Source organism: Lepus europaeus, chromosome 9 (assembly GCF_033115175.1).
Source record: "Lepus europaeus isolate LE1 chromosome 9, mLepTim1.pri, whole genome shotgun sequence".
Lineage (NCBI taxonomy): Eukaryota > Metazoa > Chordata > Mammalia > Lagomorpha > Leporidae > Lepus > Lepus europaeus.
In genome coordinates this window covers 17,102,911-17,116,459 of record NC_084835.1, presented here as the reverse complement: position 1 = coordinate 17,116,459, position 13,549 = coordinate 17,102,911, and the positions used below count along the sequence as shown (strand labels likewise).

At 56.8% G+C, this 13,549-nt stretch overlaps 1 protein-coding gene across 1 annotated transcript; it reads left to right on the top strand.

Moving 5' to 3' along the window:
* Positions 1–8,072: 8,072 nt before the first annotated feature.
* On the top strand, positions 8,073–13,347 carry KLHL40 (kelch like family member 40). Its single transcript, XM_062200115.1, has 6 exons — positions 8,073–9,242; positions 10,473–10,633; positions 10,846–10,953; positions 11,051–11,236; positions 12,587–12,733; positions 13,109–13,347. Exons 1-6 carry the CDS (start codon positions 8,073–8,075, stop codon positions 13,218–13,220), a joined length of 1,884 nt encoding a protein of 627 aa, XP_062056099.1. The 3' UTR covers positions 13,221–13,347.
* Positions 13,348–13,549: the final 202 nt, after the last annotated feature.

Here is a 13,549-nt window from a genome sequence, read left to right as displayed (position 1 = left end):
CTATGCACTGGTCCTAGGGATTCAGCCACTTCTCTCTGCAGCAGCTCTGTGACCATGCCAGGAGCTGGGGAAATGCGGTGCTACTTTGTGGCTGCAGGAAGAGGGGACCTGGATATACAGGAGGGCAGCAGTGACTTCTCCTTGGGTCTCTTTAAAATGATGCTCAGAGCCAGCTGGTGCTGTGGCTTACTAGGCTAATCCTCCGCCTTGCGGTGCCGGCACACCGGGTTCTAGTCCCGGTCGGGGCACCGGATTCTGTCCCGGTTGCCCCCCTTCCAGGCCAGCTCTCTGCTGTGGCCAGGGAGTGCAGTGGAGGATGGCCCAAGTCCTTGGCCCTGCACCCGCATGGGAGACCAGGAAAAGCACCTGGCTCCTGCCATCGGATCAGCGCGGTGCGCCGGCCGCAGTGCGCTGGCCACGGCGGCCATTGGAGGGTGAACCAATGGCAAAAGGAAGACCTTTCTCTCTGACAATCTCTCTCTCACTGTCCACTCTGCCTGTCAAAAACAAAAAACAAACAAAAAAAACACATGATGCTCAGAACCAGCAGTCTCCCCTCTGCCTTTTATTTGAAAAGCAAAGAGACAGCGACTTCCCATCTGCTGGTTCATACCCCAGATGCCTGCAGCAGCCGGGAGCTGGGCCAGGCTGAAGTTAGGAGTCCAGAACTCAGTGCAGGCCTCCCAACTCCTTGCGCTGCCTCCTAGGGTGCACATTGGCAGGAAGCTGGACTGGAAGTAGAGGAGCCAGGACTTAAACCTGGGATTCCACTGATTTGGGATGCAGGCATGCCATGTGCTGTCTAAACCACCCAGGAAGCTGGTTTTTAACATCTCTGGAGGGTCAGTGTAAATTGGAAGAGCAGTGCCCCCAAGGCTCTGGCTGGCTGGAGGTGGGGTGAACCTCCTCAGCTCCCACACAAAGCAGTGGAGCCTGTGAAGAGGGAGGAAGAAGACAGCACCCAGCCTCCTCCCACACCTCCAGGGGAGGAGCAACCGCAGGGCAAGATCCCACCTTGCGCCTCTCAGCCCCTCACTCTGCCTTACTCCAGCTGGCGAGACGGCCTCTGGAAAACGCTGTGGCCAGACCTCGTCCCACCTTTCCCAGATGGCTAAGGACTGGAGCAAGTGGAGGCTCAGTGAGCAAAAGCCACCTGCAGGTGGCCAGAAAGTGGTGGAGCCAGGATTCAAACCCACGTCTGCCTGCTGCCACCAGCTATGCTCTCCAAGCACTGAACAATGCCACCCCCCTCCACTCACACCAAGCTGGGCACGTGGTGACACCCAGGAGTGAACCAGGGCTGTTGGCTGGAGACAACAGAGGCCCACTGGTTAATCTAAGCAGAAAAGAACTTGGTGCAAAGGTGTTAATTAAATCTCCCAGAGAACCAGAGACTCGAGTTCCAGGGTGACCCAGCTGGGCACTCACCCCAGGGAGCTGTGACTGACCCCACGGCTGGGACCCAATGGCACAGGGGGGCTACACACAGGAAACCCTGCCTCCACTGCTCCCACAGCACTAAGCACCCCCTGTGCTACATCCATGGAATACTGGAGTCCCAGGGAAGCTTGCTTCCCTCCCTTCTGAACCAAAATCTCGCATGGGAGTACCTTATTGACAGATCCAGGTTACACGTTCATACCTTAGCTCCAAGGCAAGCTGGAAAAGCAAGTTATGTCTTCTCCCTTGGGAAGGGGGCGAACCTCACAATGCATTTTCAATCAGGAAAATGCTGTCCAGACAATGCTGAGTGGCCACAAAGTATAGCAAGGGGCCAGCACTGTGACGTAGTAGCTTAAGCCTCCACATACAGCACCAGCATCCCATTCAGGTGCCGGTTCAAGTCCCAGCTGTTCCACATCCAATCCAACTCCCTGCTAATATGCCTGGGAAAGCAATAGAATATGGCCCAAGTGCTTGGGCCCCTGCACCCATGTGGGAGACCTGGAAGAGGCTCCTGGCTCCAGGTTGGCTCTGCTCTGGCCATTTGGGAAGTGAACCAGTGGATGGAAGACCTCTCTGTCTCCTCCTGTCTCTAACTCTGCACTCAAATTCATTAAAAACAAACAAACAAACAAGCAAACAAACAAAAAAACCTCTAGCAAAGAGGCACCACAATCCAGCCCTTCAGGGACAGCTCAAGTCCCCTTCTACAGAACAGGAAAGACAGGATGTCCTCTCTTTTTTTTTTTTTGACGATTTATTTGAAATGCTAATAGAAGGAGAGGGACAGAAATCTGCTATCTACAGGTTTATTCTTTAAATGGTTGCAACAGCCGGGGCTAGGCCAGGCCAAAGCCAGAAGGCAGGAACTCTATCTGTGTCTCCGACATGGTTGGCAGGGGGCCCAAGCACTTAGGCCATCCTCTGCTGCTTTCCCAGGTGCAGTAGCAGGGAGCTGGATTGGAAGTGGAACAGCAGGAACTCGAACCAGTGCCCATATGGGATGCCGGTGTTGCAGGCGGTGGCTTTTCCTGCAATACCAATAAATATGAGCCGGCCTGCCTTGTTCATTTTTAAATCAGGGTTTTTTGTTCTGTTTTAGCTATCCATTTGTTTTCTTTTGTTATCTGTGCTTTTTTTGTGATAGCCAAGAGACTGTCAGAGACACTGTCATGAAGTTTTCCCTGCGCTTTTTTTCTGAAAGCTGTCTGATTTTATCATATACTCTCACATTTAATGTTTGTAACTGGTATAAAGGAAGAGTCAAACTTCATTCTTTTGCAAGTAGGCAGTGTTTTCCTGGAGCCATGTGTGGAAAGCACTCTTCTTTCAGCATTGCGTGGCCTGGGCATCCTTGCTGAAAAACATCTGACTGCTCCCTTGCTCCATTCTCAGCTAACGATACAATGCCACAGACTGCGTAAATTACAAAGAAAAGACGTTTATTTTGGCTCGCAGTCTGGGCCCAAGGTCAAGGGGATAAGTCTGGCGATGGCTTTCTTACTGGCAGAGACGGTAAGCACGAGTATGGGTCTCCTCTCCTCTCTCCCTCTTCTTCGGAAGTCACAAGGATTCAGTCATGGGGGCCCCACGCGATGGACACATTATCCAAACCCAATCACCTTCCAAAGGCCCCACCTCTCAGTAGCACAGTTGGATTTCCGGCCTCTGAATAGCTCACAGTGGGGACTTAAATCCAGCATGGCTTTCAGAGGGGACAAAGCGTATTCAAACCATAGCAGCTGTGAATGGCTCTCTAGTCCCTTCCACTGGTCTATGTGTCTGTTTTCATGCCAGTACCACACTGTTTGAATTATTATATCTTTGTGGTAAGTCTTGAAATAAAGAAGTAGGAGACCCTCAACTTTGTTCTTCTTTTTCAACACTGTTTGAGATATTTTACACCTCAAGTTCATGATCCAGTTTGAGTTGATATCTGCATGAACTGTGAGGTTTAGGCTTAGGTTTAGGTTGAGATTTGTTTGTTCGCTCATTTATGCCTGTGGATAAATTGCTGTTCCAACACCATTTGTTGAAAATGTTGTCCTTCCTCAACTGAATTGCTTTGGTACCTTTGTCTAAGGACAGGTGAGCATATTTGTAACTACTTCTTGCTACCATTAGTCTATGTTCTATTCCTCTTCTGATACCTGGCAATCTTGATTGCTGTAGATATAAAGAAAGCCTTAATATCAGGTAAGTGATCTCTCTCATTTTATTCTTGTCATGATAACTGTAAGCATTATGGGGCCTGTGCCTTTCCATATATAGAATAAGATTTTCCTTGAAGTAAATCTATACTTCAGGGGCTAGCATTGTGGCAGAACAGGTGAAGCCACCGCCAGCAGTGCCAGCATCCCATATGGGCGCCAGTTCAAGTCCCGGCTGCTCCACTTCTGATCCAGCTCCCTGCTAATGCACCTGAGAAAGCAGCGGAGGATGGTCCAAGTGCTTGGGCCTCTGCACCCACATGGGAGACCCAGAAGAAGCTCCTGGCTCCTGGCTTCAGCCTGGCCCAGTCCTGGCCACTGCAGCCATCTGGGGGAGTGAACCAGCAGAGGGAAGATCTCTTCTCTCTCCCTCTCTCTCTCTGTAACTCTTTCAAAATAGATAAATAAATCTTTTTTAAAATTTCAGTTTCTACAGGTTCAAAGGTAGTAAATATAAATGTAACTTGTTTTTTGTATTTTGATCTTACATCCTTTAACATTCTGAATTCATTTATTAGTTCCTGGATTTTTTCCTGTAATACCTCTAGGACTGTTTTATCTTCTTTCCTGAAAAAGTTTCACTGGATATAGAATTTATGGTTGAGGGGCCAGCACTGTGGTGTAGTTGGTAAAGCTACTGCCTGCAGTGCCAGCATCCCATATGGGTGCCAGTTTGAGTCCCGGCTGCTCTACTTCCAATTCAGCTCTCTGCTATGGCCTGGAAAAGCAGAGGATGGCCCAAGTGCCTGGGCCCCGGTACCTGCATGGGAGACCCAGAGGAAGCTCCTGACTCCTGGCTTCTGGCTTCGAATTGGCCCAGCTCTGGCCATTATGGCCATTGGGGGAGTGAACCAGCAGATGGAAGATCTCTCTCTCTGCCTCTGCTTCTCTCTAACTCTGCTTTCAAATAAATAAATAAAATCTTTTAAAAAAAATAATTCACGGTTCATAGTTCTTTCCGCTCTTGGAAAATGTTGTATTGCCTCCTCCTGGCTTCTGTGGTTCTGATGAGAAGTCCACTGTCATTTGAACTGGCATTTTCTTAAACTCCCTGCCCCATAATAATGTATTATTTCTCTCTGGCTGCTTTCAAAATTTCTCTTGGTCTTTGGTTTTGAGAAGTTTCATTAAGGTCAGGAGCCTGGAGCTCCATCCAGGTCTCTCACATGAGTGGCAGAGGTCCAAGTACTTGGACCATCTTCTGCTGTTGTCCCAGGCATATCAGCAGGGAGCTGCATCAGAAGTGGAACAGGTGGAACTTGAACTGGCACCCATATGGGATGCAAGCATTCCCACTGCACCACAACACCAGTCCCCCTCTATAACTCATCAATGACCTGCCACATGCTAAGATTCCTCATGAAGATAGGAGCTAGCTGTTAAAAACACAAGTTAACAGCCTGGATGAAGCTTCAGATAAATTATATGGGGTGGGTTGGGGGGGCGGGGGGAGGCAGTGTAGTGCCACAGCAGGTTAAGCTGCCGCCCTGCGGCGCCTGCATCCCATATTTGCACCGGTTCGAGTCCCAACGTTGCTCTACTTCTGATCCAGCTCCTTGCTAATGCTCCTGGCAAAGAGGCAGAAGATGGCCCAGGTGTCTGGCACCCTGCCACCCACAGGGGAGACCCAGATGGGGTTTCTGGCCCCTGGCTTCGGCCTGGCCCAGCCCCGACCATTGCAGTCATTTGGGGAGTGAACCAGCAGATGGAACATCTTTCTCTGTCTCTCTCCATTACTCTGACAATCAACAAAAAGTTTAAAAGAAATAATGGCTCCCCAATTCACTCTAGGGAAAAGCTCACAGAGGTCCACACGGCCCATAAGACTCCTCTACCCTTACCTCTCCTCTCACATCCTCCTGGTTCACTGCTACAGCCCCATGCACCTCCTTGCTGCTCCAGGAACGAGCTAAGTGCTCTCCTGCCTCAGGACCTTGGCTCAGGCTGCTCCCCTTACCTGGACCCCTCCATGGTTTGAAGGTGCTTGGGTACTCTTCCCAGCAAGTCCATCCTAACCACTCCACTCATTTGTTACGAGCTCTGCCTGTCACCACCCCCACAAACCTGTATCACACAGCTTTGTCACCACCCCAAGCCCTGGGTGACCCTCTTACTCACCTAGTCCAGGAGTGTAAGGTCCATAGAGACAGGAATTCCACTCGATTCCTTCAAGGCTAACTCCTCAGCTTCTAGAACATTGCGCTGCAGGTTCTGGATGAATGAATGAGTCCCCTATAAATATTCTAGCAGGGTGCCTGGCAGGGAGTGAGCACAATGAGACCCATCATAACCCAAAAATACACCAGTAAGTCACTTCATAAATATAAACTAACTGTACATTTGGTAAATATAAACCAATTGTGCCTGTTCTCCCACTCTTCGGTAAAGGACCCTAGGGTCACTGGAAGTTTTTGTTAACTCTTGGAAAGCAGCAAGAGAGGGAGGGACTCCCGCGGTCTTCGGAGGTGGGCGTGACTGCCTGGAAGCCTGGTTCTGTCGCTTGCCAGCTCTGCGACCTGAACAAGTCGCTGAGGCTCTCAGAGCCCAGCCTCCCTCCTGATGGTGCTCGCTAGACATGCTCCAGGCCTGGGCTGGCAGCTGCCCACCTGCCCTGCCTGGGCCAGCCCCTGCCCTGTAGGCAAAGAGGGACAGGACCACCGTGGCCCTCTGGGACCTGCTGGTGGTCAGGTGCACGGCACAGGCGGGACCGGCAATGACACTGCTCAGATCACAAAAGGGGAGGTGACTCAGTGCTGGCCCAGCCTGAGGTCTCCTCTCCTATCTCCCCCCTGCAAGACGGCGGTCATAAACAAGTGACTCAGAGGAATGATGGGGGAGAGTGCCCCTTAACACTCATACCAATGTGCCTGGGGCTAAATTTAAACCACAGCTGCAGCCTCTGGCACTTTGGGAACAAGTTAATTTTGGTGGCTGAGGCTGGGGTGTGTGTGTGTGTGTGTGTGTGCACGCGCGCACATGCTTGGGGGTGGTCAGGAGTCCAGTGTAGAGTGGGCTTTGAGCCTGACCCCTTAGATGGAAGACAAGGTGGAGGGTCCCAGAGGCCAGGCAGGCTCAGACCACGCCTAGTATGGACCAAGAACAATGTGGCCAGGCAGTGAAAATCTTCAACTATGCAACTCCTAGGATGTTACTTTTTGAACACTAGCATTCGGAATGTGGCTTCCCTAGAGCGTGAATGCCCTGGGGTCCAGCACTTCCAACAGCAGAATCCCTGGAAATGAACTTTCTTTTCTTTCTTTCTTTCTTTCTTTCTTTCTTTCTTTCTTTCTTTTTTTTTTTTTTTTTTTTTTTTTTTTGACAGGCAGAGTGGATAGTGGAGGGAGAGAGAGACAGAGAGAAAGGTCTTCCTTTTTGCTGTTGGTTCAATGGCCGCTGCGGCCGGCGCGTTGCGCTGATCCGAAGCCAGGAGCCAGGTGCTTCTCCTGGTCTCCCATGCGGGTGCAGGGCCCAAGGACTTGGGCCATCCTCCACTGCCTTCCCAGGCCATAGCAGAGAGCTGGCATGGAAGAGGGGCAACCAGGATAGAATCCGGCGCCCCGACTGGGACTAGAACCCGGTGTGCCGGCGCCGCAAGGTGGAGGATTAGCCTGTTAAGCCACGGCGCCGGCCTGGAAATGAACTTTCTAGAATGTCTCAGGCCTTAGCACAGGACATGCCTCTAACACTGTCCTCCTGCATCTCAACCTCAGCGGAGTCTGACTCCTCTTCCTCCTCACTGTGTACAGGGGAAACTGAGGCTGTGCTGAGATAAGCCCTGCCCCAGGGTCCCCTTGTTTGCCTAAGGGCTTTCTTGCAAGAAGGGGGGGGGGTCTCAGAGGCCAGGCAGAACCAGGAAAACCTCTTCCCATTTTACAGGTGGGCAGCAAGGCCCAAGAGTGTATGCCATGTCCAAGTTCACTGTGCAGGAATGCCACGCATACTGAACACAGGGGTGGCTGGAGCCGGCTGTAACCCCAAGGAGGAAGTCCGGACGGGGGCGGGGGCGGCCTGGCAGATAGGTCCACCGGGCACGAAGGAAGGAGACCCCGGAAGGAGTCTCCTGAGATTCCCCCTTCTGGGTTTGGGGGGTCTCCCAGACCCAGACCATCACCAGTCCAAGGAGTCCAGAGGGAGGCAGGGAGGTCCCCTTTTTTGGGGGAAGGCCCAGACACCCCACCCCCATCCCATGAGCCCCGGGGGCTCAGTCAACGCTGCCCTGGGAGGGGGCCTCTGCCCAGCTGTCTGCCGTGCGTCATGTGCGGGAGGCCGGGCAGCTCGCCTTACAGGGCCCGGGCCGCCTCTATATATAGCCCGGGAGACAACTGCGCAGTCTGAGCACGCCCTGGGGCAGGAGAGCAGCGCTCCAAAGAGGACTTCCCCCGCCTGGTTGCGACCCCTTACGGCACCCCCCCCCCCACCATGGCGCTGGGCCTGGAGCAGGCGGAGGAGCAGCGGCTGTACCAGCAGACGCTCCTGCAGGACGGGCTCAAAGACATGCTGGACCACGGCAAGTTCCTGGACTGCGTGGTGCGCGCCGGCGAGCGCGAGTTCCCGTGCCACCGCCTGGTGCTGGCCGCCTGCAGCCCCTACTTCCGGGCGCGCTTCCTGGCCGAGCCGGAGCGCGCGGGCGAGCTGCTGCTGGAGGAGGTGTCCCCGGACGTGGTGGCCCAGGTGCTGCACTACCTGTACACGTCGGAGATCGCGCTGGACGAGGCGAGCGTGCAGGACCTGTTCGCCGCGGCACACCGCTTCCAGATCCCGTCCATCTTCACCATCTGCGTTTCCTTCCTGCAGAAGCGCTTGTGCCTCGCCAACTGCCTGGCCGTCTTCCGCCTGGGCCTCCTGCTCGACTGCGCACGCCTGGCCGTGGCCGCGCGCGATTTCATCTGCGCGCGCTTCACGCTCGTGGCGCGCGACGCCGACTTCCTGGGGCTCTCGGCCGACGAGCTCATCGCCATCATCTCCAGCGACGGCCTCAACGTGGAGAAGGAAGAGGCGGTGTTCGAGGCGGTGATGCGCTGGGCGGCCAGCGGCGACGCCGAGGCGCAGGCCGAGCGCCAGCGCGCGCTGCCCACGGTCTTCGAGAGCGTGCGCTGCCGCCTGCTGCCGCGCGCCTTCCTGGAGAGCCGCGTGGAGCGCCACCCACTCGTGCGCGCGCAGCCCGAGCTGCTGCGCAAGGTGCAAATGGTGAAGGACGCGCACGAGGGCCGCCTCACCACGCTGCGCAAGAAGAAGAAGAAGACGGAGAAGGGGAAGGAGGCCGCCGGCGGGAAGGAGGCCGGCAAGGGTGCCGGCAACGCCAAGGCGGAGGAGGAGGAGGAGGAAGAGGAGGAACGCGTCCTTCCGGGGATCCTCAATGACACGCTGCGCTTCGGCATGTTCCTGCAAGACCTCATCTTCATGATCAGCGAGGAGGGCGCCGTGGCCTACGACCCGGCAGCCAACGAGTGCTACTGTGCCTCCCTCTCCACCCAGATCCCTAAGAACCACGTCAGCCTGGTTACCAAGGAGAACCAGGTCTTCGTGGCCGGGGGCCTTTTCTACAACGAGGACAACAAGGAGGACCCCATGAGCGCATACTTCTTGCAGGTGCCTGGCCAGCCTTGGGAGGGACCAGCTAGTGCTGAGCTCTGGGCACTGGGAGAGCCGGGTGGGATGAAACCTTGGGGTCCAGGAGGGGCCTGGGGCCACCTGGGCAAGGTCTCTGGGTCTAGGGTGACGGGATGTTGACGGACAGCCATTGGCTTGAAGGTTACAGACGGTTATAGGCAGCCGCCGAAGAGCTGCGTGGCTTTGGTGTCTTGGACATTTCCAGGGGCATGTGAGCCCCTCCTTGGAACGTGTTGGAAGCCCTGGCTCTGCCCAGAGGCGTTGGGAGCAGGCATAGTGAGGAGGAAGAGCAAGGTCAGTGTTAGCATGTTGGGGCTAGGACAGGACCTGGGACAGAGCATCCCAGACAAAAGGCCCATCCTGCCTGGTCCTCCCACTGTGCGGCCAATGCAACTGCGGAACGCCCAGGGAAGACCAGCAGAGCAAAGTGCCCTGTCCAAGTTGGGGGTGCGACTGTGGGATCTCAGCAGGCGGAGATAGGTGCTGGGCTTGCCGTGTCTGGTGGGCTTGCTGGCAGGAGCCGGGTTTGCCTATAGGTGCTGGGCTTGCCTGTAGGAGCTGGGCTTACCTGTCGGGTGGACTCTCTGAAGGGGAAGGTAGAAGTGGTGAGCAAGGACCGGGGGCAGGAATGAGCCTGGAGAATACTGGACTCAGTGAGGCCTGACCAACATGAGGGGTGCATGGCACCGTGGTGCCGGCCTTGCCATTGGATCAGGGGTGGGGGCGGGGGTGGCTCTGCCAGCAATGGGAGCGCCTTGTTTATTCTCTCTGGGCCTGTTTGTAAGTGGGGATATTCTTCTTCTCACTTGATAAGGTTATTGGAAGGTTAAGCAATGCTTTTACATGCTCATCAGCACAGCCGTCAGCTCTTAGAAAACCATCCCAGAAGGGGAGCCCCTGGTGTCTGGAGGTGCATAGGGCTGCACCCTGTAGGTTGTCAGGGACATAGTGGAGAGCAGGGGCCGGCAGACCCTGGTGAGGGTGCTGCAGAGGGGGAAGGGGCCAAAGCCAGAGCTGGACCTCCCTCCACAGCGCCCCCTTCAGTCTGGGCCAGGGTGCCCCGTCACTGGGCTTTAATGGTGGGAGAGGCACTCTCTCCAGGGACCACCTCTAGGCTGTGCTGGCCCTACCAGGAGGCAAGGAGCTTGGGTGGCAGGATGGGGTTGGGCCGGGGACCGAAGCTAACTGCACATCTCGTCTGGCCTGCAGTTTGACCACCTGGACTCAGAGTGGCTGGGGATGCCACCGTTGCCCTCGCCGCGCTGTCTCTTTGGCCTGGGAGAGGCTGTGAATTCCATCTACGTGGTGGGCGGCCGAGAGCTGAAGGATGGCGAGCGTAGCCTGGACTCAGTCTTGTGCTACGACAGGCTGTGAGTGTGAGCCGCTGCTGGGCCCTGGGGGTGGGTTGGGGACCTGGCAGGGGCCTGGAGATCATGGACCGTGGGTGGGACTGGGAAGGGGTGGGCAGCCGGGAGGGAAGGAGGGGTAGTTCTACCCCAAACGTGCATCGAGTATGGGGGTGAATGCAGAGACGGCAAGCCACCAAACAAGCACCTGAGCCTGTCCCCTCCTGCCCCTCCAGGTCATTCAAGTGGGGCGAGTCGGACCCTCTGCCCTACGTGGTGTACGGCCACGCGGTGCTGTCCCATATGGATCTTGTCTATGTCATCGGTGGCAAAGGCGCAGACAGGTGAGTGTGCGGCTACAGGAGCTCCCTGAGGTTGCCCTGGGAGGCGGCTCTGCTCCTGCCTCCCTCCACTCACTCCCGTTCCCCCTGCCTCCAACAGGAAGTGTCTGAACAAGATGTGCGTCTATGACCCCAAAAAATTCGAGTGGAAGGAGCTGGCACCCATGCAGACTGCCCGCTCACTCTTTGGGGCCACTGTCCACGACGGTCGCATTTTTGTGGCAGCTGGGGTCACTGACACTGGGCTGACCAGTTCTGCCGAGGTGTACAACATTGCAGACAACAAGTAGGTGGCTGCCCCGACCTCTCCCTGAGAGCTGCGTGACTTTGAGCTCGTGTCCGTCCCCTCTGTGGTTTGTCTTCTCTGTGTTTGCCCTGGCAGGAGCCACAGCCACAGTCCCTGATCTGCAGGGAGGTGGGGAGGGAACTTCCCGTACCAGGTCAAGGGAAGAGGGAGCTGCCGGCAGTGGGTGGGGGGACACCAGGCTCCTCATTGCAGGGTCTCATGCCAGGCAGTGTGGCATGATAACTGGGCTACAGAGGTGGACCCCACAGAAGCTGCGAGCTCGGGACATCAGGAAGGGAAAAGTGGGCTGAGCACAGTGGGACAGAGTCGGCAAAGGGGATGCCCCAGGCCAAGGAAATTTGGCTCCAAGGTGGTTGGGGGCGGGAGGGAGGCGGGGCCCACTGGAAGAGAGGCTGTTGGACGGGTTGGACGATGCAGGGGGAAGGGAGGAGGCACGGTGGGTGTGGGGGCTGGAGAGGCATCCAGGAGGCCTGAAGCACCTTATCCTGGGATTAACGAAATGGGTGCTGGGCTCCTCTCTGTTTCGTGCCTCGTGGGAGCTGATGTAGAGGGTTCCCCAGGAGGCAGGGAGGCCAGGGTGTGGCTGTGGTAAGAGGGATGGAGGCCTTGAGTTAGGGGTTCAGCAGGGACGGGACTGGGGGATGCACTGGAGCCTGGGGCTGGAGCTTCTCCTGCTGGGATGTGCACACGAATGTCCCGGGACCATGCTCAGGTGCAGTGTCTGATTTTCACATCAGGGGTGGACCAGTCTGTTTCTGATTACCCCTGCCCCCAAGGTGATACTGAGAGTGAGGGGGCCTTGGGGGCGGATCCAACCTCCAGGAAGGGGTCTGAGGAGGTCAGGCAGGAGAGGTGGGGGTGCAGAAAGGTCACCAGCAGCCGTGCGTGGTCCATAGGGAACTCAGTGAGAGCTGCTTTGGAGGTATGTCCACCCGCAGGAACCAGGGGTGCGGGCCCACCGTGAGAGTAACTGGGCACTGAGGCAGAAGAGGGATAGGGCAGCAGTGCAAAGGGCCAGGGGCTCACGTGGCCTCTGAAGGGGGGGGCAATGCTGGGGCAGGAGTTAGCCCAGGAGAGAAGCAGGGACACTGAGGGTCTGTGGGCAGGTCAGATGGACCGACAGGGGACAAGGAAGTGAAAGGGGAGGAGCAGGAGGCTGGGGAAGGAGGTGAGAGTGCAGGGAAGGACAGGCTGGGAGGCAGGAGCGCAGAGGGTGGTGCTGGGATGTGGGAGTCTGGGACTTGGAAGCCGGGGGACATGCTCGGGCAGCAGGGACATGGCTGGGCCGGCCAAGGCCCCCGGGTGATGCAGCGTGTCCCGTCCCCTCAGGTGGACACCCTTCGAGGCGTTCCCACAGGAGCGCAGCTCGCTCAGCCTGGTCAGCCTGGGAGGTACCCTCTACGCTATCGGCGGCTTCGCCACACTGGAGACCGAGTCTGGAGAGCTGGTGCCCACAGAACTCAACGACATCTGGAGGTGAGCCGGGCCCCCGGAAGGCGAGTGGGGGATCGTGAGCAAAGTGAGCACAGCACGGTGGCCCGGAACAGGGCGCCTGGCACAGGCCCTGGGGCAGAGCTGATTGCTCTTCCTGGTGGGTCCTAGGGGAAAGGAGCTGTAGACTGCCTGCCCTGGGCTGCCTGGGTCTGTAGTTTTGCTGCCACTCCCTGCAGGAGCTCAGCGGAGGGCCTGGGCCCACACAGCCTCCATCTGGGCCTTCCTTCCGCTCCCCTTGCTTCTGAGCGTGTGGTCCGGAGGGAGAGCTGAGGCCAGGACGCTTCCTGGAGACGGGCCCAAGGGCACCCAGCCGCCCCTGCCTGCTGTGGCTGCAGCTGACCCAGCCCCCGCCCGCAGGTATAACGAGGAAGAGAAGAAGTGGGAGGGTGTCCTGCGGGAGATCCCCTACGCTGCCGGCGCCACCTTCCTGCCCGTGCGGCTCAACGTGCTGCGTCTGACGAAGATGTGAGCAGCCTGGAGGGCCTGAACCAAGCACGCACCCCCCACCCCCGGGGTCTGGCCTTGTGGGGGCTCCAAGGAGGAAGCTGGAGGGGGCCCGGGCCCACCCAGATCCCAGGACTGCTTTAGCCAGACTGGGAGGAGAAATCCCAGGTCTGTCCAAGGTGGCCACATCCCTCCCCCCGCCCCACCCTGGAGGTCTTCCTGGCCAATGAGCCAGAACCATAAGGAGATGCCCATGCTGCATCCTGGCCTGGCCTGGCTGTGTGTGCAGGTAAAGCTTCTCACGGACTCAGTCTCCTTATCTGTCGGATGGGCACGTCCCCACCAAGCACACCT